Source organism: Parus major, chromosome 2 (genome assembly GCF_001522545.3).
Source record: "Parus major isolate Abel chromosome 2, Parus_major1.1, whole genome shotgun sequence".
In the NCBI taxonomy this organism is placed as follows: Eukaryota; Metazoa; Chordata; class Aves; order Passeriformes; family Paridae; genus Parus; species Parus major.
The window spans coordinates 13,297,889-13,323,840 of NC_031769.1; the positions used below are offsets into that span (position 1 = coordinate 13,297,889).

At 36.7% G+C, this 25,952-nt stretch overlaps 1 protein-coding gene across 16 annotated transcripts in view; it reads left to right on the forward strand.

Moving 5' to 3' along the window:
• The window catches only part of PARD3 (par-3 family cell polarity regulator), a 395,821-nt gene that overhangs the window by 234,660 nt on the left and 135,209 nt on the right, over positions 1-25,952 (forward strand). For 12 of the 16 annotated variants that reach the window (XM_033520528.1, XM_033520545.1, XM_033520538.1 and 9 more), the window contains 5 exons: positions 4,070-4,259; positions 9,051-9,202; positions 10,245-10,289; positions 16,531-16,758; positions 23,440-23,656. In XM_033520528.1, the coding sequence (XP_033376419.1) occupies positions 4,070-4,259; positions 9,051-9,202; positions 10,245-10,289; positions 16,531-16,758; positions 23,440-23,656 (832 nt within the window). The remainder of the gene's footprint in view (positions 1-4,069; positions 4,260-9,050; positions 9,203-10,244; positions 10,290-16,530; positions 16,759-23,439; positions 23,657-25,952) is intronic. The other 4 variants (XM_033520530.1, XM_033520532.1, XM_033520557.1 and 1 more) reach the window with 2 other exon arrangements.

The following is a 25,952-nucleotide window of genomic DNA, read 5'->3' on the forward strand; positions in this document are numbered from 1 at the left end:
GAAGCCCTTTTATGAGCTCTCTGAATCAGCTGATGTCTTCTGATTTACCCCTCAATGGATTCAACTATGTAACTTTAAGTTCTCGGTACTTTTAGTGAGGAGATGACAGTTTGTTTTCATGAATGCAGTAGGTCTTCCTGCTGCTTTTGCTCTTGGATGGGTTTGAGTTTTCTTCCTTCCTAAGTTAGACTATTCAAAAGTAACAATCTCAAAGTCAGGAAAATGCCTGCTTGTTTTAGTAATTGCTTAAAGTTAGAACAAAGATTTTAAGAGTGTTTTGTTCTAAATACCATTAATGTAATTTCAGGAAAGGTATTTAAGACAATTTCCTTACTCTTTCATAACTGACAAGGAAGAGCTGGCTGTCAGAGCCTTGCTGTGAGAGTGGGAATAAAATACCAATTTTGGGATGTGATTTAAGTTATGTAAAATAATGTTTGCTAACTGCAATAAGGTTACATGAATATTTTCATGTTTTTGATGATTCTCATGTTGATGTACTTTTCTAAGTGGTTATTGCTGTTATAGATTTTCTTATGATTTTTTATTTGATAATATTTCACTGAAAATTTCTGATGTAGAAAAGATAAAATTTTCTGTATTCAGGTTTTTGGTTTGGAAGAGATGGGATATTTTATTTATACAAAGTGGGTCTTTTAAGAATTAGGTGGCTGTAATAAACCCGTTATTTATATATTTTAACATTTCCAGGGTGCAAATTATTCAGAATAACAACTGTGTTATACCCATTTGCTTGGCTCTAAAATTAAAAATTCAAGTCTTCTTCTGACATACCATTCTTGTATATCTTGCATTGTGCTCCTGAGTTTTGCAATACACAAATATATAGCTGCTGCCTATATAAATTATTCTTATTCAACAGCTTAGTACAAAGTCCTCTTTCATCTCCTTCTTCTAGTTGCTGATATTTTTTTTATGAATGTGGTGGGTTTTGTTGCTAACGGTGACTAAACAGAAGTTACTTATTGGGGGGTTACACTGATTAACAATCACTTGCACTGAATCTGCTTTTCATCCTGAAGGATCCCCCAGAACTTTGTAAAATTTGATGGTTCCTACACAACAGGAAATACTCTGTTCTCTACATAAATAATTGCTGTCTTAAGGGTAGAATTAGGAGGAAGCACTACTGACAAAAATTTAGCTAGAGCTGTAGAGTGTGTGTCTCAGTGAAATGAAAATAACCCTTTACAATCAGATAGTAGTTCCTTGGCTAGGAATCTCATCAAAATGTGGTGCTCTTCTGCAACAGTTGACAGATCTGAGCACTTTCTTGAAATCCAAAGCCTGCATACAGTGGAGAAATTTTTGTTTTTAGTCATTCTCCAGGCATTCATTTTACTATTGGTCTGAATCCCACAGTATCAAATTGCTCATGAGTCATTCATAAGGTAATACTGGGTTTGGAACATACGGTGAGAGTGTTCAAGAGATTTTGTAGACCATCCTTTAAAGAGAAAGCAATAGTAAAATCACAAGGATGAAGCCAGAAAGAGTTCCATGACAATGCGGTGTCAGTATGGGAGCCAAGTTATCCTAGGTAACATATTAACAGAACTTCAGGGAATTTCAAGATTTGAAAGGATCTGGAGAAGTTCAGTTCTTCCTAAATAAATCTGTTATTCATACTAGGTATGGTGCATGCTCAGGGTTTTTTTGAAGTCCTTTATGTTGGTGGTTTTATTCAGGTACAAACTATTTTCTGGAGTATAATAGGTTTGAAGGTGTATAATATTTTTTGAAATATGCTGCTTGGCATATTTTTCCTTCTAGGATGAAAATCCTCATATACTTGGAGACCAGCCATTTGGTACTGGAGCTCTGGAGTTCTTTTTCTGCATAGACAGATGGGAAACCTTTCTTTCCCTATAGCTTGTGGTCCTCAGGCTGTGTTTCTTTAGATTGGTAATTTGACCAGGAAATTTGAGCATTTGAGCATTGTCCTAAGATGAGAAACATTTGAAAGGGAGAATGTTTTACCTTGCTTAGTACAGTGTCCAAAATACTTTATGTTGTTACAGACTATCTCACTGAAGTTGAATTAATATATGCAAAACTGGACTTGTAGTCAGAGTCTTAATTTCATAGTTTAAATAGCACTTTTCTAGCCTGAGGGAAAATTATTTTCTTGAAGAGGTTTGTAGACAGACTGAGCAATGCCTTAGATTTGTAGATCAGTCAAATATACTGAAGATTACTGGGTTTGAAGTTTCTTTGATGTTTCCTTGTAAGGTTTCTCACAACACTTGTGGAATTAATTCTCCAGGGGTATTTTCTGTCCACTTCAGCTTCTCTGCAGAGGATGGATTGAGTCCAGTGCTGAGGTCTGTCCAACCATCTGCTGGAGGTGAAGCCTTTCACCTGTTTTTAGCTTCATCCGCAATGAAAAGCATAGGCACGTCAGATGGGTTTTCTCCTAAATTGCAAAGCAACTATTAAAATGTCAGTCTTCACCCTTGTCAGATACAAAGAAGGTAGTGAAAAGTTAAAAGTGTTACTGAATTACTGTAGCCTCTCAAATGGGAAGTTCAATCTGCCGAATGCCATAAGGTTATACCTTTTCACAATCAATTCTTTGGAGACGTTATTAACTACAGAGTTAACAGTCTTGTATAGACATTATATTTGGAAAGAAGTACATTACCAGGCTAAACATTAACCTGTCCATCAAAGGAACTATTTCTGGGCAGAATCAGCTGTTATGCAAACTGCATACATTCTTTTCACTTTGATAGTGATGAGATGTTCACCATGCAGTTCCTTTTACTTCCAGCCACTTTTTCAGCCATCTTCAATGATCTCTTTTGAACCCAGTTTTCCCCTCTTTGGAAAGATTACTATATGTATTATCTAGTGCAGTGAGGATTTTAGCTGCCACTTTACACATAGGGTTTTGTTTATTCATTAAAAATTGTGTGCAAAGCTAGTGATGGTAACTGAAACCTTCACAAAAAAGGGAAAACTTTATTTCCCCCTAATTATTCATATTTTTTTCCCATATATGTAGTGAAAGTAAAGTGTGGAAATAATTGATATGTCCATAGAAGCAGTTTAAGTTATGGAAATAGAAGTTTTGTGATGCATTACTCTGGTGCATCATAGTTTTAGAATAATTTTCAGTGCTGTCAGATTAATGGTTGATTAAGCTAGTGTGTTTCTTCTCATGAGATGTGACAATTTTACAAATTGTTTTAGTAAGATCATACCATCTTTTAATTAGTACTCTCACAAATTTACCTGATGAAGTCTGCCACTGAACAGACTAATGCTGAGTCTTGATACAGTCCCTATCATGTATGTGATGGCTCTTGTTTAAGGGTTTTAACAAAAGTGTTAAAACTTACTTGAATTTGTTGATAATAGAATTTGGAAATTTTTTTTCTCCACATTTTGCATGTGTCCACTTCCCAGCATCACTTGAACAATTTCTCATTTCATGGCCACCAGACTGATAAGGAAAAGCGATGGCCTCTGTTAGTCCTTGTGGAATACATTCTTTGTTTCTACCAAACAAGGGGATATAAGAGGACATACTGTGTTCTGGGAAAGGTGCTTTTGAACAGATCCTCAGCCAGGACTTGAGACTATGGGCACAGACAGAAACACGGGAGGTTCCCTCTGAACATCAGGAAACACTTTTGCAGTGTAAGGATGACCATGTTCTGGCACAGAGTGCCGAGGGAGGTGGTGCAGAAGCAATACTCAGAAGCAATTTGTTTGGAGTCCTGCACATGGCTGTAGGTGTCTGTTTGAATGGAAGGGGTTGGACCAGAAGTGAGGTCTCTTCCAAACCTCAACCTTTCTGTGACCCTGTGGTCTTGCAGTGGGCCACAGAAATAGCTCGTGTGCATCACTTTTCAGACCTCTGCACAGGAACATGGGCACAAAGTGAGACGTAGTTAATTTGATTATCTATGTTGTGTCACTCCTGTCAGTAGCACTGCAGTTTGACATAACATTTTATTATCTGTGATGTAATATTTTTCAAGGCAATCTCTGCATGCTGCCATTATTTAGTTTTGGGGTTTTTTTTCTCCCTTTTGTCCAGGTAAATATCAGCTGTCTCCAACAGTGAACATGCCCCAGGATGAAACTGTCATTATTGAAGATGACAGGCTGTCGGTCCTTCCTCCTCATCTCTCTGACCAGTCATCATCCAGCTCCCATGATGATGTTGGCTTTGGCACTGTTGATACTGGTGGATGGGCTAAAGCTGCAATTAATGAGTCAACAGACTGGTAAGAACATGGTTTAGTGGAACCAAAAAAAGAGAGAGCTGTAGTTGCATATTTTCCTTTAGTTGCATTTTTGGCTACTGTTAATTTTAATTATTTTTTATCACATTTGAATTTTACTATTTTCAAACTGGTAATGGTCCCTGTTTCAGGGAGGAAGTCTGTACAAATATTTCTGGTTGCAGTTTTGGGCTGTGTTAAAGCATATTTGTGGAAATGTTACTTAGACAGTACATAGCTGTTTTATTTTGATGATCTAACTTTAATTTAATTGCTAACTGACCTAGCTTTTGTAAAAAAATAAACTTACCAAAATTTAAACACTTGAGTTTATGACAGATGAAAGACTGATTGGAAATTGTAATTTATAAACCTCACTGTAAATATTTCAAAGTTTATAAAACAGAGATTTTATTTTCATATTCCACGCTATATCTAGGAGCATCTCAGTACATCTGTATACCTCCTTGCTTTTCCTAATTATGTATTAGTCTTTTAAATCTACTTAGAGGTCAAAGCTCTTTGTTTTTTCTCTGTGTTAATCCTTGTGCAAAAAGGGCTAGTTAAGATTTCTTCATTATGTGAAGAACTACTGTTCATATTGTTAGATGATATGCAAAGACAAAATACTGTAATAGCTCTACATTTGAATATATGGAAAGTAACATTTCCATGTTTAAAACTAGGGAAAGTAACTTTATATACTTAATCCATAGTAAAAATAACTTTTGTGCGTCTTAGGTTGACTCTCCAATTACTTTAACACATTTTAACATAAGAACCTTAATGAGAAATGTATTGAGCTCCATTATTGACTTGCTTAAGTTCCTGGCAAAGAAATACTGTTTATTGCTTAGTTAGTACAATTAATACAGATCTAAGATTTAATTTACAAGTCCTGTAATTATCTATAGTAATAGCAAAATAAAAGCCCACCTCTGTACGCTGCTACTTCTTGAAGCTAGATAATTACCACAAATAGTGTGAAGTACATGAATTTTCTTATTTTTCTTGTCTCTTGAGCCTGTTATGAATGTGTCAGCAATATCTTAATAAAACAGCAATAGCACCTGCCAGCTGATATGCACCTGTCAGCTTCTTCTCTGCTTTAAACTAGTTTATTTCATCTTATATCCAGGAATTGAATGCTGTATTTTAAGCTCCGTTTTAATGATCATATGAAAATGTAATTTTTTCATTCTCATTTACTTTTTTTTTGATGTTGCAGTTCCTTCTTATGGACAAGTCATACCCGTAATCTGGGTCCATGAAATGTCCACTTGTCTTTTGTAAAAGCTTTTAGAGCTGAGAATCTGAGACATTTAAATAGCATAGTACTCAAGCCTGCACATAATGGCTTATTTCTGAGGGAGTATTTTTAGCTGAATATGAGCAAAATCCTGTGAAATAAGTTAAAGTCCATTTGAAAACTGCAGATGCTTTTGCATTGACTTCTGCAGTGTGACTTACTATTCATACACTTCTTTGTAAAGGAAATTACAGTAAAGACAGGGATTAGAAATTATAGAATTTATCACACTCAAAAAAATTTTAAGTGTGTGTATGAGAAACTGTAAAGATCTTCAGAAACAATGGCACTTGAAAGAGTTAGATCAGTGTCATGCTTAGTAATAGTATCTAATGTATTCTATTTGTCAAAAAAAAAAAAAGTAAATAGCAATAGAATTAGATTGTTGCTATAATTTCCTGTTGCTAATGGATGAAGGAAGACTTGTAAAACGAAGGTGCATTGTATGATTTTGCTGGAAGGCACAAAGGGTAAAACTAAGAATATGGATGAAGGGTTATCCAAACAAGAATGGCAGCTGTTCTGAATCACAGAAGAAAATGTAAGCTTTTTCAGCCTCACAATATCTCCCTAATCCTTGATGAAAATGTTATGAAAACAAAGGGCCAATAAGACAGGATTAATAAATGGAATTTTAATAACATTGAGGGTCAGAAGACGGTTACATTCTTTTAAGGATCAGCTGTCATTCCAGAAATCTTATTTGTTAAGTATTCTAGAATATAGTAAATTGCATTTGGCATTGCTTAATGACTTGCACTAAATTCACCTCTGTCTTTTATTGATGTAGTTAAAAAGTATTAAAATAAGGCATTTTTAGGGGCATTAATTCCTGCTCTGTGCTCATTGGCTTTTGAAGTTGTGGCTCTTCATGAGGACTTTTGGATACTTTTAGACAATGTAGGCACATTCAGACTCCTTTGATTCACTCCTTCCTTAATTACTGAAACACACTCTTGGATCATTAATAATAGAAGTAAAACAGCACATGAAAATTCAGAACTGTGCATAAAGCTCAAATAAATGCACTAAGTAGCACCTTTAGGGTGCAGGATACTGTGCAAACATGTAATAATAATTCCCTTCATTAGTATGTGTGGAAGGGAGGTGAGACAAGGGCAGATCAGAAAAGCAGAAAGTCTCTGAAGGTGGTGTCAGTGGAAGTGCTGGGTTCCAGCCTCCCAAATTCCCAGTTGCTGATGCCATGTCCAGACCCTACTGCTCTCTCTGGGACCTCTGGTGTCCTTTTCAAGTTGCATTTGACACTCTAGTTTTAGTCTGTTCTTAGGACTTCAAGTTCAATATATTAGTGTGTACTGTGTTTACTTGGAAATGATATTCTGCTCTACTAGAAGTTCTATATAAGTGGATCAAAGCCAGCCTGTATGAAAAAAGAAGCATAGAGCCAAAACAAATAATTTTATAAGTTCACCTCTTTTGAAGAAAGTGTCACAGGATACATTTTGTTCAGCAAGATGAAGCCAGTCATTTTAACAAACGTGAGCCAGTGCTAACAGATGTTGCTGGAAAAAAATTCTCACTTAGTAAAACCACATTTTTCTGGCCTTCAGAGACAGGGCTGACTAGCAGGGAGCCAGAAACTTCTGTGTGGCCTTGGGAAAATCAATTATGATCTGATTATGAAAGGTGTTGAAACCCTGTAAGTTCAGTTTGAGTCACTTTGGAGGACGTTTTCAGATTTAGGTGGGTCTTACTCAGCTACGTGTTGCACTGCCATAAATGCTAGAAGTGTATATTGGCCTTGTCTGCTTTATCTTTCTATCATGTGGAGATAATTTTTTCCCTATTTTGTGGGAGTGAATGTTAGGACTAAATAGTTATTTTTGAGTTTGGTCTCTGATTCATCAGAGCTTTTAAGCATATGCTTGAGAACATTGCTAAATTGCACAGACATCTCTGAAATAGTTGCAGTAATTAAATGTAAAACATTATGAGCCTGAGCCAGAAACATGAAAGTCAAAAGGCACTTGACATTGGCTTTATTCACATAAGTTCTGATCCTGCTCACACTGAAGTATTATATGCTTTTCACAGGCACATATCTTATTATTTGTAAATCTGCTGTTACTAGACTGAATTTCTTTTTGGCTGCCTGGTAATGAAGACAGTGATTTTCGTCCTTTATAGTACTTTATGCTTTTGGACACTTTTCTTTACCTCTTTTTCACTGTTTTCCCTGATACCCAGATGTTTCTTGATCGAAGATACTTCTGTAAATTAGAGTACATGGCATACATGTACATGTTACAGAATTTAGATGTGTAAGTTGCTTTTTGCAGAAATTCACTATTTTCCTGTTTCTCACTAGGAATGAGAGCTGTATTATACTTAGCCCTTAGAGTAAAAATGATTCCTTAGGAACATGGTACTAAACTAAACAGAATATCTTGAGTGGCATTTAGAGATCCATTTAGAGATCTCAGTGAAAAATATTTAACTTTTTTTTATCTTGAAGTACAACAATATTCAAAGAGGGGATTCTGAGAGATCATTTATATATAGGATATCTATAGATAACAATGGTCCAAAATACTGTTTTTTTCAGTATTTCATGCTTTTGATTTCTTTTTGTGCCAGCTGAAGTAGAGGTCTATATACTGTCCCCTTTTCTAGGAGCCAGAAGGTTTTTCTGTGAATTTCCTTTCATACTGCTTACTAGCAGCACGCAATCTCACCTTTTGAAAAAAATGTTTTTAGCTTGCACACCAAATTTTGCTTGCATTCTTGCACTCATGATTCTGCCAGTGTTTGAGCACCATTAATAAATCTATCTTCATCATGTTTCTGAGTGGCTGAAAACTTGACTCACTGAGCTGAGGTCACTTTAGAAACTTGCAGAAGAAAGAAGAACCAAATACAGTTCCCCCATCTCTGATTCCATTGTGGGTCCATTGTGGCAAATACTTGCTCTGTGGGGAAGCAATGAGTAAAAATATGGTTGTTCGTCATAGCCAGGCTAAAAGCAGGAGAAGCTGTGAAAAATCTACAAGAAATTTCACATATGGAGAGAAATTTTAATGCAAAGTTTTTAGATTAGAAAGTTTAAAGCTCTGCGGGCTTCCGGCAGGACAGTTTCTATTTATGCTTTACTAAAACCATTTTCTGATAGAGACAGACGAGATAACTTTCTATCAACAGAATAAATTTGTTTCTCAGGAAGAGAAAAGAACTGTTTTATTCTCCCACAAATTATTCCTGTGTTGGACTTTATGTTCTTATAGGATAAGTGCACCAGTTGTGTATATTTTACATTAAAACTGTGAGTGAAATTCTTGGTACTTTTTAACTAGAATTTCTTAATGCAATAAGACAAATCCATTGTGTGTGTAACTGAATACTTGGAGTGGTGTATTTAAAACTTAATCGTTGGTAGAAGTCACGTGCTAAATAAATGATTTTCTCTGAAGAGTGAAAGGTTGCGTGATCTTGATAAATGTTCCCATGATTTTTTTCCCTTCCTACAGCACTCTTAGTCCAGATGTTGATCCAGTACTTGCCTTCCAGCGAGAGGGTTTTGGACGCCAGAGCATGTCAGAAAAGCGTACAAAGCAATTTTCAGATGCCAGTCAGTTGGAGTTTGTTAAAACACGAAAATCCAAAAGCATGGATCTAGGTAGTGAGTGATGTTTTTTCAATTTTTTTTTATTTGAACCTGATTTTCATGTTGTAAGTATATAGATTTTATAATTCCAAACAGATTGTGCATGTGCAGTAGTACAGCACATAATGTCTCCTTGTGGGTAGTAAAGTACTAACTTGAATTGCCAAGTGGCCTGGGTGTTCTTTGTTGTTTGTAAATGTCCATACATTCAAATATCATAGCCCTCTGGATATATGGTTATACCTAAATGCAGTAAACAGTATTTTTTAAAATGGAGGTGAAAAATGCATTTACCAATCCATATAGAATAATTGTGTAAAACTGTACCCTGTGTGGTGTTCTGGGTAGCCGGGTTTATTCTCAGTCCATCATTGTAATGCAGTTAGCCTTAAAGGTCCTTTGTAGCCTCTCATTTTGTAGATGAATTCAGAATTAGAAACTGGGACCTTGTCTGACATCTGTTTGAGACCCAAGTTTTAATATTTATATCAGAAGCCCTATAAAGCAGCAGCGGCTAAGACAGGCAATCAGAGTGATCATTTTAACTGATAAACCAACTGAGAATAAGTAATTGCTATCAAGCCCATCAATTTTTCTGCCATTGAATTCAGATTCTGAAGTGCAGACTCTAGTAACCTCAAACAGTGAGTTTTGATGGTTTAAACACAAAGAATTCCCTATGCAGAATAATAAAATATAATGCAATTCCCTCCTTTACATGTGAATGTCTTGCCTACAATCCCTAATTCACCAACTCCTCAGGCTGCAGTCAGGTTGGAGGTGTTGACTTGTCTCGACTAGTTGCCGTGTGCTAACGTGTCAATAACATACTGTACCTGCCTGTGATGTGAACATGACTGACACTGCATGAAGGTTACTAGTTTGCTGCCACTTCTACCCAGAATGTTTGCTTAATCTTGCAGTTTATTTGCATGAAGTAGGACATTTCTAAGGTCCCCTAACTTGAGAGGAAAATATGCAAACCAGAAGGAATGTTGAGTGCATGTGGGGCATGGGCACTAACTGGGCTAACCGTTATGCATTTACCTTTTAACAGTAGCTGACGAGACTAAGCTCAGTACAATGGATGACCAGAAAACAGGTAAGAATTGACAGTAAGGCTGTTGCTATAGAAACCTTGGTCAAAGCAGCTTACCACAATTACAGAACTGCCAGTCAAATTGCATGAAAACATGAATATTCCAGTATTTGCATGGCTGCCTTCTATTGTGAATAATCAAGTCCTACAGAAAAATAATTTTTTTCTATAAAGATAAGTATCTAGGGTAGTATATTCAGCCAGGTCACGCATGTGATTGTAGGCAGACACCTGTTTCTACACTTTAAATTCATAAATATTCAGTTGTTTGGGGTTTTTTGTCCTTTCAAAAAAAAAATCTTGGAAAATCTTCTCCTAGCTTCAAACTGTAGTGCACAGAGAGATGATTTAGAAGAGTCGAGTGTTTGGCTATTACAGTGCTAACACAGTGCTTGGAAATAATTATTTTAATTAGAAAACCGCTGCCTTTGCCTTAAGTGGTCATCAGGTACATGTTGTGCATTGAGTTGAAGATTATTTGTGCAAGTTGATTTGCTTTTGGAGCTGAAACTTGAGCATTTTAACTGAGCAAAAGAATATGTAAATAGAATCTTTCCAGATACCATTCATTGTAATGTTTCACAAAATGATAATGAGAAATGGCTTTCAAGGCATATTTTTTTATCAGTAATTAAAATAATGCACCAACTGCAATTATGAACCTTTATAATTTATTAATATAAGTTAGCTTTTGACCTATGGAATGCTTTTGTAATTACGCTAGATCCAGAGGACACCATAACATTACTTAGCTCTAATTAGGAACAATTCACCTTTTTAACCTGAAAATATTATTTATTTTAGCTTGATTTGAGGAATAGTGCATTCCATACAGAATTCACATTTACTAATTCAGAACTGCATCTCTGATTAACTGGACTGTATAACATGAATAGGAATACTGAAAAGCTGTAAGTAATCAAGTGATAAAATTATCATTTTTATTTGAACAGATAAGTCATCTAGCTTTTAAAACATTGCAGAATATGGCCACAGACTTGCAGCTTTGCAAAAAAAGAATGAGTAAACAAAATCATAATATATGAATGTTTTGGGGGATTAAAGCCATGAGAATGTGAATGTATGAATTGTGTTAATGGTTGTGGTAATAATGAGTGCTTAGGAACTGCCTTCACTTCTGAGCATTATTCACATAAAAACAAGTTAAAGACCGAACTCAAAATCATTCTGAATTATTTTTCATTTTCTTATTAACCTGTGTAGTTGAATGGAATGTGGCTAGAATGGTGTAAAACCTGTGCTTTTTAGTAAAATACAATCCTTAGGTTTTAAAAGTGCATAGTGGTTTTGGTGGTATCAGTAGAGGGTGGTATGAATTGAGTGTAGTTTTCCTCTATGTGTAACACCTGGATTAAATTCCAAAAAAAGAGACAGATTGGACAACTTGGGTGAAAGAGCATGACCATGCCATCTGGACTAGGCAGTTACATATTTTGTGCACAGTAAATGTGCCGGAAAAAATTTTCAATGGCTGGAAAAAAGGAAAACACCTTTTGCTGTATTTTTATTTCATTTATCTTGCGTGCTTTTAACCAGGTTCTGTATATAAACACTGGATATCTCCCATTACTGAAGATGGATGTCGCTGTTAAACAAACCACTTACTGTAGTTTGGCTTAAAAATTGTCTGGTTCTAAGGAAAAAAAAAAAAAAAGCTTCAAATGTGTGGTGAACTATGCTTTAATGGACTCTAGAAGCCAGAAAACTTCAACATGTATTTACTTTAGAAAAGATAAAAACAAACTCTGTTACTGTCACAGTTGGATTTAATAGTATTGGCTGAAAAGGAGAGCACAGAACTCTCCAGCCCTAGTTACTGTTATAGTTTTTTAATTATTTTTCTTTCTATAGTTCACTTGAAGTACCTAATCCTTGCAATGTTTACAGTTCATCCTAGAGGTTAGAAGTATGTTCAGTAGCAATTGAGCATGGCTCATTTATAGAGTCCCAGGCATACTATAGCTCTAGGTGGTTATTTTTTCATATGCATGTTATGAAAATGAAAAAGAAAAAAAAAATCAAATAACATTTATTTAAATTATTTATTGACTTATTTTTACACAATGCTTTTTAATTAAGCTTTTATTAAATGGATTCAAAATTAAACTGGTTTTGATGCAGTTTCTTGCTTTATTCCTCCCCTGCCTTCCCCAGATGAGGTGTTAATCTCTTAGTGTCTGAACTGAACTAGAAATGGAAAAATTTATCAAATGTAATGGAGCAGATGTTACTAAGTAAATAGACTTACTGATAATGTCCTTCAAGAAAGTGTTTAGAAAGTAGACTTTACACCTTCACAAAACTGGTTTAATGAAATCCAGAGAAGTTTTTGCCATCAGTTGCAGGTAGCATTTGAGTTGGCAGCTCATAAAAATAATGTTTCAGGAAGAAAAAAAATGGTCATTTAAAATGATTTAAAAGAATGTGCTGATGAAAAATTCGCTTTATAGACTAAAATTAGACACTGGACGAAACATCATATATCCCTTGACACCATGTGCTTCGCCTTTGCAAATCGCCCAAGCGGATTGGTGTCACTGGATAAATAATTACCTTAGGGTGAGATAAGGGGAGGCACAGCGAGCTGTTAAACAGCGTCAGCACAAGGGAGAAACAAAGGATTGGGATAGGGAGCAGCACACAGGCTTCATGTGATGTCTGTGTATTCAGTGTCTCCTAGGTGTCCCTACTGTGGGAGAGGCACCTGCACAGTCACGCACGAACGAGGGGTGGCTGCATGGCTGGGAGGCAAGGCTTGGCCCTGGTCCCCAAGGGCTGGCCAGCTGGGGACACGGACTGGAGGTGCATGAGCAGTGGGCAGGGGCTGTGCTGGGCAGGGAGAGGCACTGCCAAGCTGTGAGGACAATGTAAGGTGCCAGTCACGGCAGGAGGAATGCTGGGATGCAGAGGGATGAATCTACCTCAAAGGATATTTGTTAAGAAAATCGTTGGAAAGGGAGATTTTGATAAACTTCAAATTTTAAAAATGATAAAAGAATCCCTTTCATCCTCAGTCATATAAATATGCTTTAGGTAGATGTGTCTTTTCCTCTGCTTTTTTCTACTTTAAATTCTGGTGTCAAAATAGAAATAGAACTCATTCTGAGCAGATAACGCTTCTGATGATTACCACCAGTGCTGTAAAGGCTGGAAGAAAATGCTGACATTTTTGTATTTAGAAAACAGCGTTTTGATGTGACTCATAAATTTTAAACAGAATCCATTTTAAAGAAAGTTTTCTGGTTTTTACCAGATTATGGGTAAACAACTTACTTTCTGATTGGTGAATGCTAGTAATAAATTCTTAACACACAATTTACAGGGACACCTAACTGTATATTTTGATAATAGTAGATTTACTGTGAAGTAGCCATAGAAGATAGTGAAGGTATTAAAATATACATAGCTCTATGATCACACTGATAAATTTGCTTGTGAAAGGAAATTTCCCCATTTCAGATTCTGCAACTGTTCACTTTTGTGTTCATGGCCACCCAAGTTCAATAAATATTCTTATAATTTATGTAATCCACTACAAGTTTTATGGTACTCAACATTAGGTCATATCCCAGATGGGATATCCTTTGGGAAAACACAACTTACATAAATACAGTTCTCACAAAGGTCTGTATTGGGTGTCAGGAAATGGAACTTTTTTTAATGTCTTTATTGAACACAAATGGGCACATAAATGCCTTCTTTATAATTACTGTTTACAAGAAGAGCCACACAGTAATTAGGAAAAGATATACGAGCATTTAATTTGAAAGGTTGCAAAACAGAATGTGGAATAAGGAAGTTTACAGTAAGTTGCTATGTAAGAGGACACCCTTTCCTTTTGTATATGAAATTGGATCTGTCAAACAGCTGGTTCATATATGATTGTCCCATTTCCTCTTTTTTCTCCAAGATGGAGCATTCATTTTTTTTTCCGTCTCAAAGACAATTTAAAATAAAATACAATCTTGAAAAGTACAAAGCAAAATAAAATCTCATTTCTTGTGTACTGCAGGCATTAGTGGAGGAATAGCAGATTTGACCATGGGCTAGAAAGCGGACAGCTTTATAGGGCACTATCTGAATTGGAGTGCTTTTACTTGTCAGAATGTTCTGTAAAACTCTCGCCTTAGACTTGAGGCCATTTTCAGAAGTTTGGTGATTCCAGACTGCAGCATGTTTGCACAGCTGGGAAGCCACCAATCCTCCCTGGTCGCAGCTGGCCCTGTGCCCTACCCCCAGCCATCCTCAGAACCCTCAGCCCTCTAATAAGTACAGGCTGTGTGTGAGAGGGTGGCTCCTTCTAGGAGGTGGGAATTCATTAAGATAAAATTTCTCATTTGTTGGGGTGCATTTATTTCTGACTAAGGGTCCAAGCAGCAGGACTGCAGAGTGCTGGGGGAACCAAACTGCAGGAGTTGTGTAGACCTGGGAGGGTATGAATTTTTTGTTTCTGTTTACAAGTTAATCTTACCAGTAGGGCAGCTGAAGGGAAATACTTTGACAGCTGCTGTTTGAATTTGTTTGATCTGAGTGATTTCAGTTTAATGCAATTGCTCAGACTTTTAATAGCTGAATAGAAAGTTATAGTTTTCACTGCTTTTCTTCTTCTCATACCAAGGTAACAAATGGTGGGGAGAAACTTTGCCATGCTGCTATTCAGCATCTCTTCTGTGGGGGCAAAAAACCTCCTTTCCTCCCCAGCTAATACTGAATAGTTTTAGTAGTGCAGTGGAAATTTTCCCCAATTTAAGGTAATTTCACATACCTTTCATAAAGAGCAGTGACAGATGCTGTTTCCCTTCTGTCTCCTGATATCTACCAGAATAGGAATCATCTTCAGAACTTTGTATTACTCTGAGATAAACACTTAAAAGAGGTAGTTTTCTTTTATTACACCTTTATTCACACCTATGCTTACTAATGTACTGTTCCTAGTTTTGGAATTCCTGGTGATTCAAGCCTTGGCTCTGGCTCTCAGTGGTGGCTGGCTGTGAAATTTATTTCTGCCAGATGAGGATACTGATGTCAACTGGATATCAGCCTACCACCTGGGACTGTTGTGGTGCCACAGCAATTCTCTTTTGTGCTCCCTTTGGGTAGAGAAAAAAAGCAAATTTCATAATATAGGTGAGGGCTCTGGTATCATAATTTCAGGAAATGTAGCCATGATGATGTTGTCCCACCTCATCTTGCTTTGCGGTCCCAAGTTTTGTGGAAAATGTAGCTAAGACTGTACTTGTGCTTTTGAATAAAATCACTTCAATAAAATGTGGTGTTTTTTAAATTTTCCCTGAAAGATTCTTCCCAGTTTTAACTTTAGTATGAGATCTAATTGTGCAGTTGGGAGGTGATTTGCAGTGTGAGTGGTTGTCTGAGAACAAAGGCTGTACACAAACCTGAGAAGTAAAGTCCGGATGGAGAGAGGCTTTTGCAGAACAATGCCTGAGGCTTCCTTGGCACATCTCTGGACATGCTGCAGTGATGAAAGCTGCTTGCAGCCCCAGCTGTGATAGTGCTGCCCAAACAGTCTCTCCTCATGACTGCCAGGAGTGTGTTTATTTTCCTGTGGGATAACTGGTATTGCCCATTTTATTGGGTCCTTTCCACAGATTATTGTTAAGCAATTTCACAAATTCTGAGCAAATCAGCTGATACTTCTCAGAAGCATTTAATTATGAAATTGTTAGTAATTTGATGAAAGTCTTTACAACTCAGACAAACAGCATGTTCCTTGAAGCGAGAGGTCAGGCTACTTTGCAAGACTGTTACACTGAACACAGTAGGATTTATGCCCATAAGCTGCTCTCTGTTCATCAGTTGCTAGTACAGAGGAAATCTTCTGCTCAAACCAAAAATAAGCAATTGTTTTGTTAGATGCTGTTAGATATGTGTCTGAGCTGGTTGTATGAGCTAAGTTTTTAAAGCCCCATGATTTCTTTTTAATTTAAATTGTGTAAAATAATAGTAATGGATGTTGGTCTCTCTTCACTGGTTTGAAAAGCCAGACATTGCTAACATTGTCGGTTTCGTTGACTGTGACTTGACATACTCATTTGCTTCTGAGACCAACAAATCTGTGGAGAATTCCCTGCAGATTATTGAGAGATGATGTGAATAATGTTAAATGTGTCCCCAAAGACTTTCAGGATGGATATGCATAATCAAGCATGATGTTCTCAATACTAATTCTAATTACTTTTTTTCCCCTCTTTAAATCACTAAGGTTCCCCAACCAGAGATGTGGGGCCCTCGTTAGGTCTGAAGAAATCCAGCTCGTTAGAAAGTCTGCAGACAGCCGTTGCTGAGGTGACTCTGAATGGTGACATTCCTTTCCACCGCCCACGCCCACGAATTATCCGAGGACGAGGCTGCAACGAAAGCTTCAGAGCTGCCATAGACAAGTCATACGATAAACCTGTAGCAGATGATGATGATGAAGGCATGGAAACTTGTAAGTAAACTGTTATTTTACATAATGAGTGTTGATGGGATAGGTTAATTCCTTTAGAAATCGACTTAAGTGGTAGAACGTAATTTTAGAATTTTAAAAGAATAGAACTAACTTTGTCAATATTTAGTCTTTTTCCCTTCATTTGCTTTAACAGATCACCACACTCTGTAGCTTTCTTCCTTTCCAAAATAAGAGAATAAGATTATTTGGAATGTGTTCACTTAAATTATTCTCAAAATATTCTGTAAGATGGCTAATTAATGTACTAATGTAAACTAGAAAAAATTTAGACAGAAAGGCGAACCCACTAAATCTATGTTACAAAAATATAGGCATCTAACTTTGAAATACTACATTTGTAGTGTTGGGGGGATAAAAAGAAATCACTGTCCTTTAATTAGAGTGAGTAAGGTTGGCAGATCTAATAAAATATAAAGTTAATGATCAGCTATTACCCACCCTAATGGGCATTCATTTACATTTTCAGTTATTTAACCTGAAGTATGACCCAACATGTGGAGAATGTCATTAACATAAAAGAATCACTTCAAAGCTAACCTTATCATTATTGAACTATGTAAGAATGGGCTGGTAAAATGACAACTCATATTGAATGAAAATAGTATGAATGGTAAATTACCTCAATCAGGGGTTGCTTTAAAATCATTGAATTTTTAACCTTCATGTTGCACTACTTTCAACTTGTCACACACCAGCAGAATTTTTTTTTAATCAACCTGCTGCTACTTAGAAGTTTATGAATGAAGATGATGGTGGGAAGGTTGAACTGGTAAAGTACTTGGCCTGAATTTAATGGAGACTTGAAAAGGAATTTTTAAAAATTCTTCATTTTTAAAACTCTTTTTATTTAGTTTCAGAAATTCTGTTTCGTAAGCATCATTCCTCAATATTGTTTTATAAGTTACTTCTGTAACCACTCTTTTATTTTTTAAAAACTCCTGGCCTTTTTTTTTTTTATCTGCCTCTTTTTAAGAGTGTTCTGAGGCCACAAGAGAGATTATTTTTCCAGTCACTTTTCTCAAAGGTAGCTACAGATGGAATTAATTCTGCTTTGCTTTTCCAGCACCTAACAATTCCACACAGCAGTGTGGCTAAATTCTGGTGTGGTGCTGCTGGCTGTCAATCTGTTTCTGGCCAGTAGAAGAGTAGGTGTGGGAAAATGTGTAATGATCCTGCTCATTCATACAAACTGCATGCCTCTGGTCCTTTGGGCCATAAGACCATGTTTTTATAGAAGGCCTTGTTGGTGTGAGCCCAGTGATAGCAATATCCTAGTTTGAGGCTTCAGATTTCCAAGGTTTGTCCAGAAGTTACAGATGGTTTAACTTCAATTGAACAAAAGTATAGCAAAGCTGTCATTGTGAAGCGCTTTCAGGGTGAGTATAGGTTTATGAGATTCTAGTAAGAGGTTTTGAGCTTTTGATGCAATGCATGGAGAGTAGCAAGGAAGTATTTGGAGCCCATTAGATCCTTCACATGGGAGCAGTGGTGTTGTGGCTTAGTTCCTGCAGGCAGCTGCTTGCTCACTCCCCTATCAGTGGGACTGGGGAGACAACTGGAAGGGTAAAAGCTGGAAAACTTGTGGATTGAGATATTGTCAGTTTCATAGGGAAAGCAAAAGCCACACACACAAACAAAGCAAAACAAAGAATTAATTCACTGCTACCCATGGGCAGGCAAGTGCTTAGGCATCCCCAGGAGAACTAGGTCCTTAATACACTAAGCACGATGCCATGTGGTCTGGAATATCCCTTGTTCAGCTGGGGTCATGTGTCCTGGTCCAACCTCCTATACATCCTCAACTTCCTTGTCTCTGTGGCTGTACAAAAGGCAGAAAAGGCTTTGGCTCTGTGTAAGCAATAGCAAAAACATTTCTATATTATCAACCCTGTGTTAAGCACAAATCCAAAACACAGCCCCATACCAGCCACTAGGGAGAAAAATAACCCTACACCACCCAGAACCAGCACAAGCAGGAACCAGACAGAGCCTTCTGGCTGAAATCAAAATATCATGGGGTGGGTCTTTGCCTTCATCTCTGGATGAAGCTGTCTTGCACCAGTGGACCAAAAGCTACCTCATGTCATGAGAGAGCAAGAGCAAGGATTGTCAGATGCCATGGTAAAGAAGGGCTGAGCAAAGTGTGACCAAGCTATATATGTGTAGAACTACACATTTTCTTGTGTTCTAATAGCTTCCACATATGGTAGTGAAACATCTAAGAGGTATTCCAGCAATTTGAAGTGCCAGATTCACAGAAGCAGATCAGAAGCAAAGCAAATATGATAAATAGATTGGACAGAATTCAGTCCTTGAGAATTTTTGCTTCTCATGGTGACCATGGGAGCTTAAGAGCTGTTCCAGCCCTATGTTGCATGTCTTCCTGGGAATGTCTGTATCTGCATTAAACCTCAAAGCACTGCAGTATGCTCCACTTTGTGCAAATTCTATATGGACTTCAGTTCCAGAGAATTTACCAAATGGTGTCTTCAGCTGGACAAAGTTTGGGCACATATGAATATGTAGGAGTTTAACAATCTGGTTCTAACGTAACTAATGCCTCACTGCTTCCATAACGATGTCTAAGGTTTTTTTTAAGTTGTGTTTAATTATTCCATAATTGTTTGAAATTAGAATGTGGCTTTCTCTCATTATAAAACCCAGGCAAACATGCTGGTGGTCAATTTGCTGATGCCCTTGAGGTTGGATCCATTTGTCTTACTGGAATTTTTTTTGTTTTTTCCAAGTGTTTCAGTGCTAGAAGTGTTTTTTTGTCTTCCAGACAGTGACTCACTTTGGATTAGCAAATAATAGCACTGCTATGCATTGTATACAGGAATTCCTAACATGTCATCATTCCATGTACAAAAGCCATAAAAAATACAGGTAGCATATGTGACAAAGGGGCTGACTCTTCCAAATGTCCTTGGAACAATGTGCTGTTAAATTACTAAATGTAGGATTAAATCAGATGTCACTGACTGATTCTGAGGTAACATTTCAGGTATTTGAGAAGATGTGTGTGAGTTTTAATGGCTGTAAAGAAGGAACATTTGTGGAAAGAGGTGTGGACGTTCAGCTTTTACAGATGATTTTTTCTGGTGTTTTTTCTTTTTGTTTTTTTTTGTTGTTGTTTGTTTTTTTTCCTTTTTTGTTTTTTCCTTAATACTTGAAAGAGCTGACTAGAAGTAAAATGTTTATCTTTAGTGAGATGAAGAAGAACAAGGCATTTTGATTGGGAGACATCAACAAAGCTTTCTAATCTATTGCTGAATCTTAATTGCTGGAATCTCGGGCTGTATTAAATATCACAATAAGAGGCCTAGAAGCTTAGCACAAAATAGTTTCACATTAAGTAGCTTTGATTCCTCATGTGCATCTTCTCCATTTTATGGGCTAATTAGGAGAATAGCTTCATAATACCTGTTTGTGTAGTACTCCTTAGTGCAGCATGGTTCATGAAATGACACTAGTGTTCATTTTAATTGATGTTTAAAGTATACTCCAATTTAATTTTTTGGCTTCAGCATCCTGAATGGGGAGGCAGGAGGTTGCAGGATAAAAAGGAAATAACAGCACCAAAACAAATACATCCTGTGTTTTGCAGTAACCTAATGTCATTACTGCAACATAACAAAAATTAGAAGTTTCATTTGTAGCCTGGGTTTGAATGTTAATTGAGCAGCATTTGCATTTTTTCTAAACACTAGTAATTATGTGTATGTTAATTGCAGGATGACTGCACTGCATAAAAGTGAAACAAGTTTCTTCATGTTGGGTCTTCTTAAGAAAACTGGAAATCTCTTTTGTACAGTAGAGAAACCAGTGTTTACTCCAGGACAACAGGCAACCCAGTTCACAGGCCTCAGTCTAAGCTACTGAGTTAATTGCAAGCAAAGCTATCATGTGTATGATAGACAAATATTAATTGCAACACAAATATAGAAAGGAGACAATGTTCTTCATGGATCGTGCAAAATAAATAGTAGTGAAGGCTTTGTGTCCTGGGTTCTGGCCAGGACGGGGTTGGCTTTTGCAGTAGCCAGGAGGGGACATGGCCAGGACCCAGAGGTTATTCCATACCACCTCACATCATTTTCCAGATATGGGGGAAGAGGTCCCTACGAACTCCTGTAGAGTAGTGGAGGGAGCAGTCAGGCATTGTCAGGGATTCAAACTTCTGTGCCAATCATTCTTGTGAGCTCTTTTATTCGTAGTGTTGCTGTTACTGTTGGTTTTCTTATCTCATTGCCATTTCCAGTAAATTGTTCTCATCTCAACCTGTGATCTTTACCTTTTGTGCCTCCAGCTGTCCTCTCCATCCTGCTGCAAGGGCAAGGGAAGGGAGGGGGAGCGAGTGGGTGGCTGTGTTTGGGAGAGTCTGAGTAGGAGCACCAAATTGGGGAGTACCCTTCCTAAACCATGACATACTGTTATGACAAGTTGTTCCACAATTCAGCATAGCACAGTAAACAATACATATTTATGATTTATTTAATGTATTGTTTTATGAGTATGTACAAACATAGGTCAAAATGGATTCATCTTTAAAATTCTAGTAGTGAAGTTCCAAGTAAACAGTTGACTTCAAAATTTGTCAGAAATTCCGTACACTTTTATATTTTTACTAATTATATTCATTTGCAAGTACAGTCTTTTAAATGTCTAGTTAGAACAGATTGTAGCTATAAATTAACATGTAAAAAATTAACATTTCTATTCCATCCAAAGTGTTTTCCACAATTCTTTTAATAATAACTAAATATCATTCCAGACACTGATTAAGAAATGCTGGAACCAAAAAAAGTACAAGAACAGCTAGTACAGAGGCATGTATAGGACCTATTAGTTTCCTAAAATACGATAACATGAATATTAAAACTGTTTCTACAGTTGAGAAGCTGTATCATCTGCTTTACTCATAGCAGTCCTGAACTAAATGCCAAGGCCTGGCCACTCTGGTAGTTTGTACTTCAGAGTACTAGTTAAGATTCAAAAATAGTTACTGATGTTGAGATGTATCTGACATGGTATATTTTTCTTGAAGTATGTCTATGTTATCATCCAGGGTTGGAGAATATTTGGAAAACTTGATACTTGGGGAATAAGTACAAAATCTATTGGACCCATCTATGGAGTATAATACTAAGGAATAAAGAGTATTTTGCAAGCAAATTTATGAGAGAGAGAAGACACTATATTAAATGGTTTTCAGTCAGTGATTTGTAGATTTTTCAGGTTCAATGATTTACTTGTGAGGTGAAGATGAACTACGACTAAGAAAAGCAAGTTTATGTTCTACAGTAGTCTATATATGGGAAATTTATAGTATATATATTACATAGTATATATATGAGTATATATATATATGAGAAATTTCTGAGGAATTACACTCTTCTATTGGCTGTAGAAGAGTTGCTGAGGTCTTGAGTAATATTAGCATAATAATATTAAGAAGTAGTAAACATAGGTGAAACTAAAAACCAATTTTTTTTCTTTCTATAAGCCATGACCATTTCAAAATCTTACTGAGTACAATTTATTTTTATTTTTTTTTTCTTTTCCATTCACTGTGTATATATAAGGCAAGACTGTATTTTTCAAATTCTACTGCCAAAAGTTGTTTGGAGCTTTTGTATTCATTGGAACTACAGGAGGCAATACTAAGTATGCATCTGTGATCCTAATTGCTGCTTTGTGCAGTCTCTTGGAAAGTTGGGAGGTGGTTGGAGCCCTACTTAAATGTGATGATATAAAATGTTAGAGCTCATGGAAAGTCACAGCTTCACGAGCCATGCAGTGCAGTATTCTGGCTCACCAGCTTGAAGTGTTTTATTTCTTTCTTACTAAACTACTGAAGCAGTTTTTGGGTTTTCAGTGGATTTTTTTTCTTTTACTTATTTTTCTTTCAGACTTTCTGAAATACATGTGGGCTGTTAAATTTAACCTTGGGTGTGCTTTGGGACTCCTGGTCTTGGATTAGAAACAGAGGAGGAACATGTTATCTGCCCTTAAAGGATTTTACTTGTTCTGCTGGATGAAATCTCCCCACCTGAGCCCCACAAGCTGCCCCGTCTCAACCAAGAGTAACACCAAAAATAACAATCATAGTGCATGATGTGTTCTAAATGGCTTCAGGAAATGAAGAAGCATAAAAAAACTATTATGTTACTTACAGAAGAAGAAAAAGTATATTATGGCTTGTGTTAAGGGTTAACACTCCCTAATGACTTTCATATTTTTATGAGAATATTACTAAGAATTTATGGACAAGGCATGCTGCACTGCTGTTGTTACTTCTTGCAAATATTTCTAAATGTCTCCTCAACTGATTTAGATACTGAAACAAAATGGGCCAATTTAACATCACTTTGTTAATCGTCTTTATTAATCCATACATTATCCAGAGTACTCATAAAGTGCAAATTGTGTTTTGCAGAATGGTCTGCAAAGGTGAATTCCTTGCTTTTATGAGTTTAATACTTCTAATGAAGACTCTTGGAAAACCATGTGAGCAGATACTGATTTAAGGGAAAAAAAAAAAAAGTTTATTGTGGTTTTGCATATATCCTGCTTCAAAATACTTTATGGAATATACCAAAAAGTCTGCCCTTTTTTCTTGTTCTTATGTCATTGATGTTTCTTAATATGTGCTTTCAGTGGAGGAAGACACAGAGGAGAGCTCAAGATCTGGTAGAGAATCTGTGTCCACAGCAAGTGACCAGCCATCCCACTCATTAGAGAGACATATGAATGGAAGCCAAGATAAAGGTGACAGAAAAAAAACTGGAAAGGAAAAGAAGAAAGATCGAGATAAAGAGAAGGATAAAATTAAGGCAAAGAAAGGAATGCTGAAAGGCTTAGGAGACATGTTCAGGTAGGTACTTTGCAATCAAATGTAGAATGAATTATAAAAAGAAGTTTCTTTTTCTAATTAGTCATTATATTGTAAATTGTTGCTGAGGCCGTATTTTACTATGCAAATCCATACATGATGTATATAGGCTGATCTCAATTTTTGAGCCTATGGGCGGTGTCATAAAAGGGAGGCAGCTCAGAATGGAAGAGAAGGAGATGGCTGGCAGGCCAAAGGATGGGAAAGGCAAAGGAAAAAGTAATTTTAAGCCACAGACTGGCTTGGTTTTGAAAGTCTTTGGTGCTGTCTTAAGTCATGCTCATATCCTTTGACACTCAAAACATTTGGGTTTTTTTTTAAATTTTTCTTCTTTAATACTGTACCCAAAGCTTATGTGTTGCCAAATGAATGCTTTTCTTTGCTTTACTGTTAAGACTATTGGTATCATGGAGGCATGATGTGAAAGAGATGAATCAGTTTGAGATTGAGAAGCAGCATGCTCCTCTCAAGTAAAGACAGGACCTAAGGTTGTGTGCTCTGAGAACCCACAGAGAATGGGTCAGTGAAAGGCCTGATTTACCAAACACTGAGTTCTTTTTAAAGGAGTCACCCCTCCAGCAGACATAAGTGATCTGAAAGGAGCACACTGCTGAGGTATACCCTGCTGTTGTGGGTAAATGTTGTAACATGACAAACGTCTTTGATCACTTGTGGAATGGGGTGAGAGAGCAAGAAAATCCATCCTTCTTTTAGCTAGCTAGAGTAAATAAATATATTTCAAAGAAAACACAATATTAAGGCAGTGTTTGTTATTTAATTTTAAAGTGAGGTACTGGTATTATTTTAAATATTTATTAATGATTCTGCTCTGAAAGCATGAAAGGGGAATTTCAGTTAACTTTCATCCCATTACTTTCTTTATTGTGTAAAATATTAGTTTAATGTGTGTTGTAACTGCACAGGTTCTTGAGAATTGTTCTGTAACTGAGAATTATATTATGAGAGTAATAAATAGAAAGAGTGGTTAATCAGGGAAAAAAAAAAAAAGTAGTTAATTAGAAAATATTGTTCTGAAATCTGCTTTAGAAAACATTAAATAATACCAGGCTGTTAGACAGTGTATGCCATAGAAAACAAGAAGAATTATAGGAGATAATGCCACATGTCAAACAGGAAGAGAGTCCTCCAGCCTGTGAGATCCATGGGGATGCCCTCATCCTCTGGACATTAGCCTGCCTCAGTTCAAGACTGGAGCAGAGCATTGCATCCCACGCTGGGAGAGTGTGGAAGGCAGGAGATGTGACATGCTGGCTGGTTCTTTTCTTCACCCTGTCATTTTTAAGCAGAAGAAATGACAGGTGAAATTGAGGCACAATATACATGATGAACTCTATAGGTTCTGAGTATTAGCGTCTTGGATACCTTGAGTGTTGTCTTGTGAGTTCTATAAGAAAGTGTTTACAACATCTAGAAAGCTTGGGCAGCTCCATGGTCCAGACAAGGTAACCTTTTCTGTGGGCTTGATATAACACTTCTGAAGTCTAATCTGGAAAAAACACTAATTTGAGTGATGGGATGATCCAATGCTTTGTTTGCTCTTCATAACGGTCAACATTTTCTTGAAGTTTTTTCATTCACTACTATTTCTGGGTGAACTTTACTTTTCATTCTCCTCTTAATTAATGTGAGAGCAATGCTATCTGGATATAGCTGACTCGTCCTGGATCTGTAAATTAGCTTGCACCTTGTCAGCCCACACAAGAGAGGTGTTCCTGGCAAGCAAGAAAATGCTGACTGAGAGAATTAAGCACTATGCCTCATTTCCACTTGGTGCTTGATTTGCTTTGTTGACAGGCTTCTCAATAATGTTTGAGAGATGGGCTTTGTTATGTCTGCAAAATAAGCTACTACTTCTACCTATAACATACTTTGTTTTTCTGTACATTTGACACACATCATAGATATCAAGTAATCACTGAAAGAAGTTGTGTGATAGAAAATAATGATGACAGTAACATTTAAAATTCAAACCAGGATCAAAGCATAATTGGATGTTTTAGTTCTGTACAACATTGTGATTTCTTTGTCGTTCTTTTCTCCTTTTCACTCTTTTCTTCCTTTTCAGTGCTCTATTCTTTAAATAATCTTTCTTCATTAGGTTGTATGGGCAAAAACACTAGTGGGATGAAATTGCTATTAACTGACACTTTATTCCAATGTCTTTATTTAGGCAAAAGGCTTTTCGTTGCCTATATGCAAACTGGCATCTCAAAAAGTAGAGTCTGTGTGATGTATAAAAATAAGTCTCCTTGTGTTC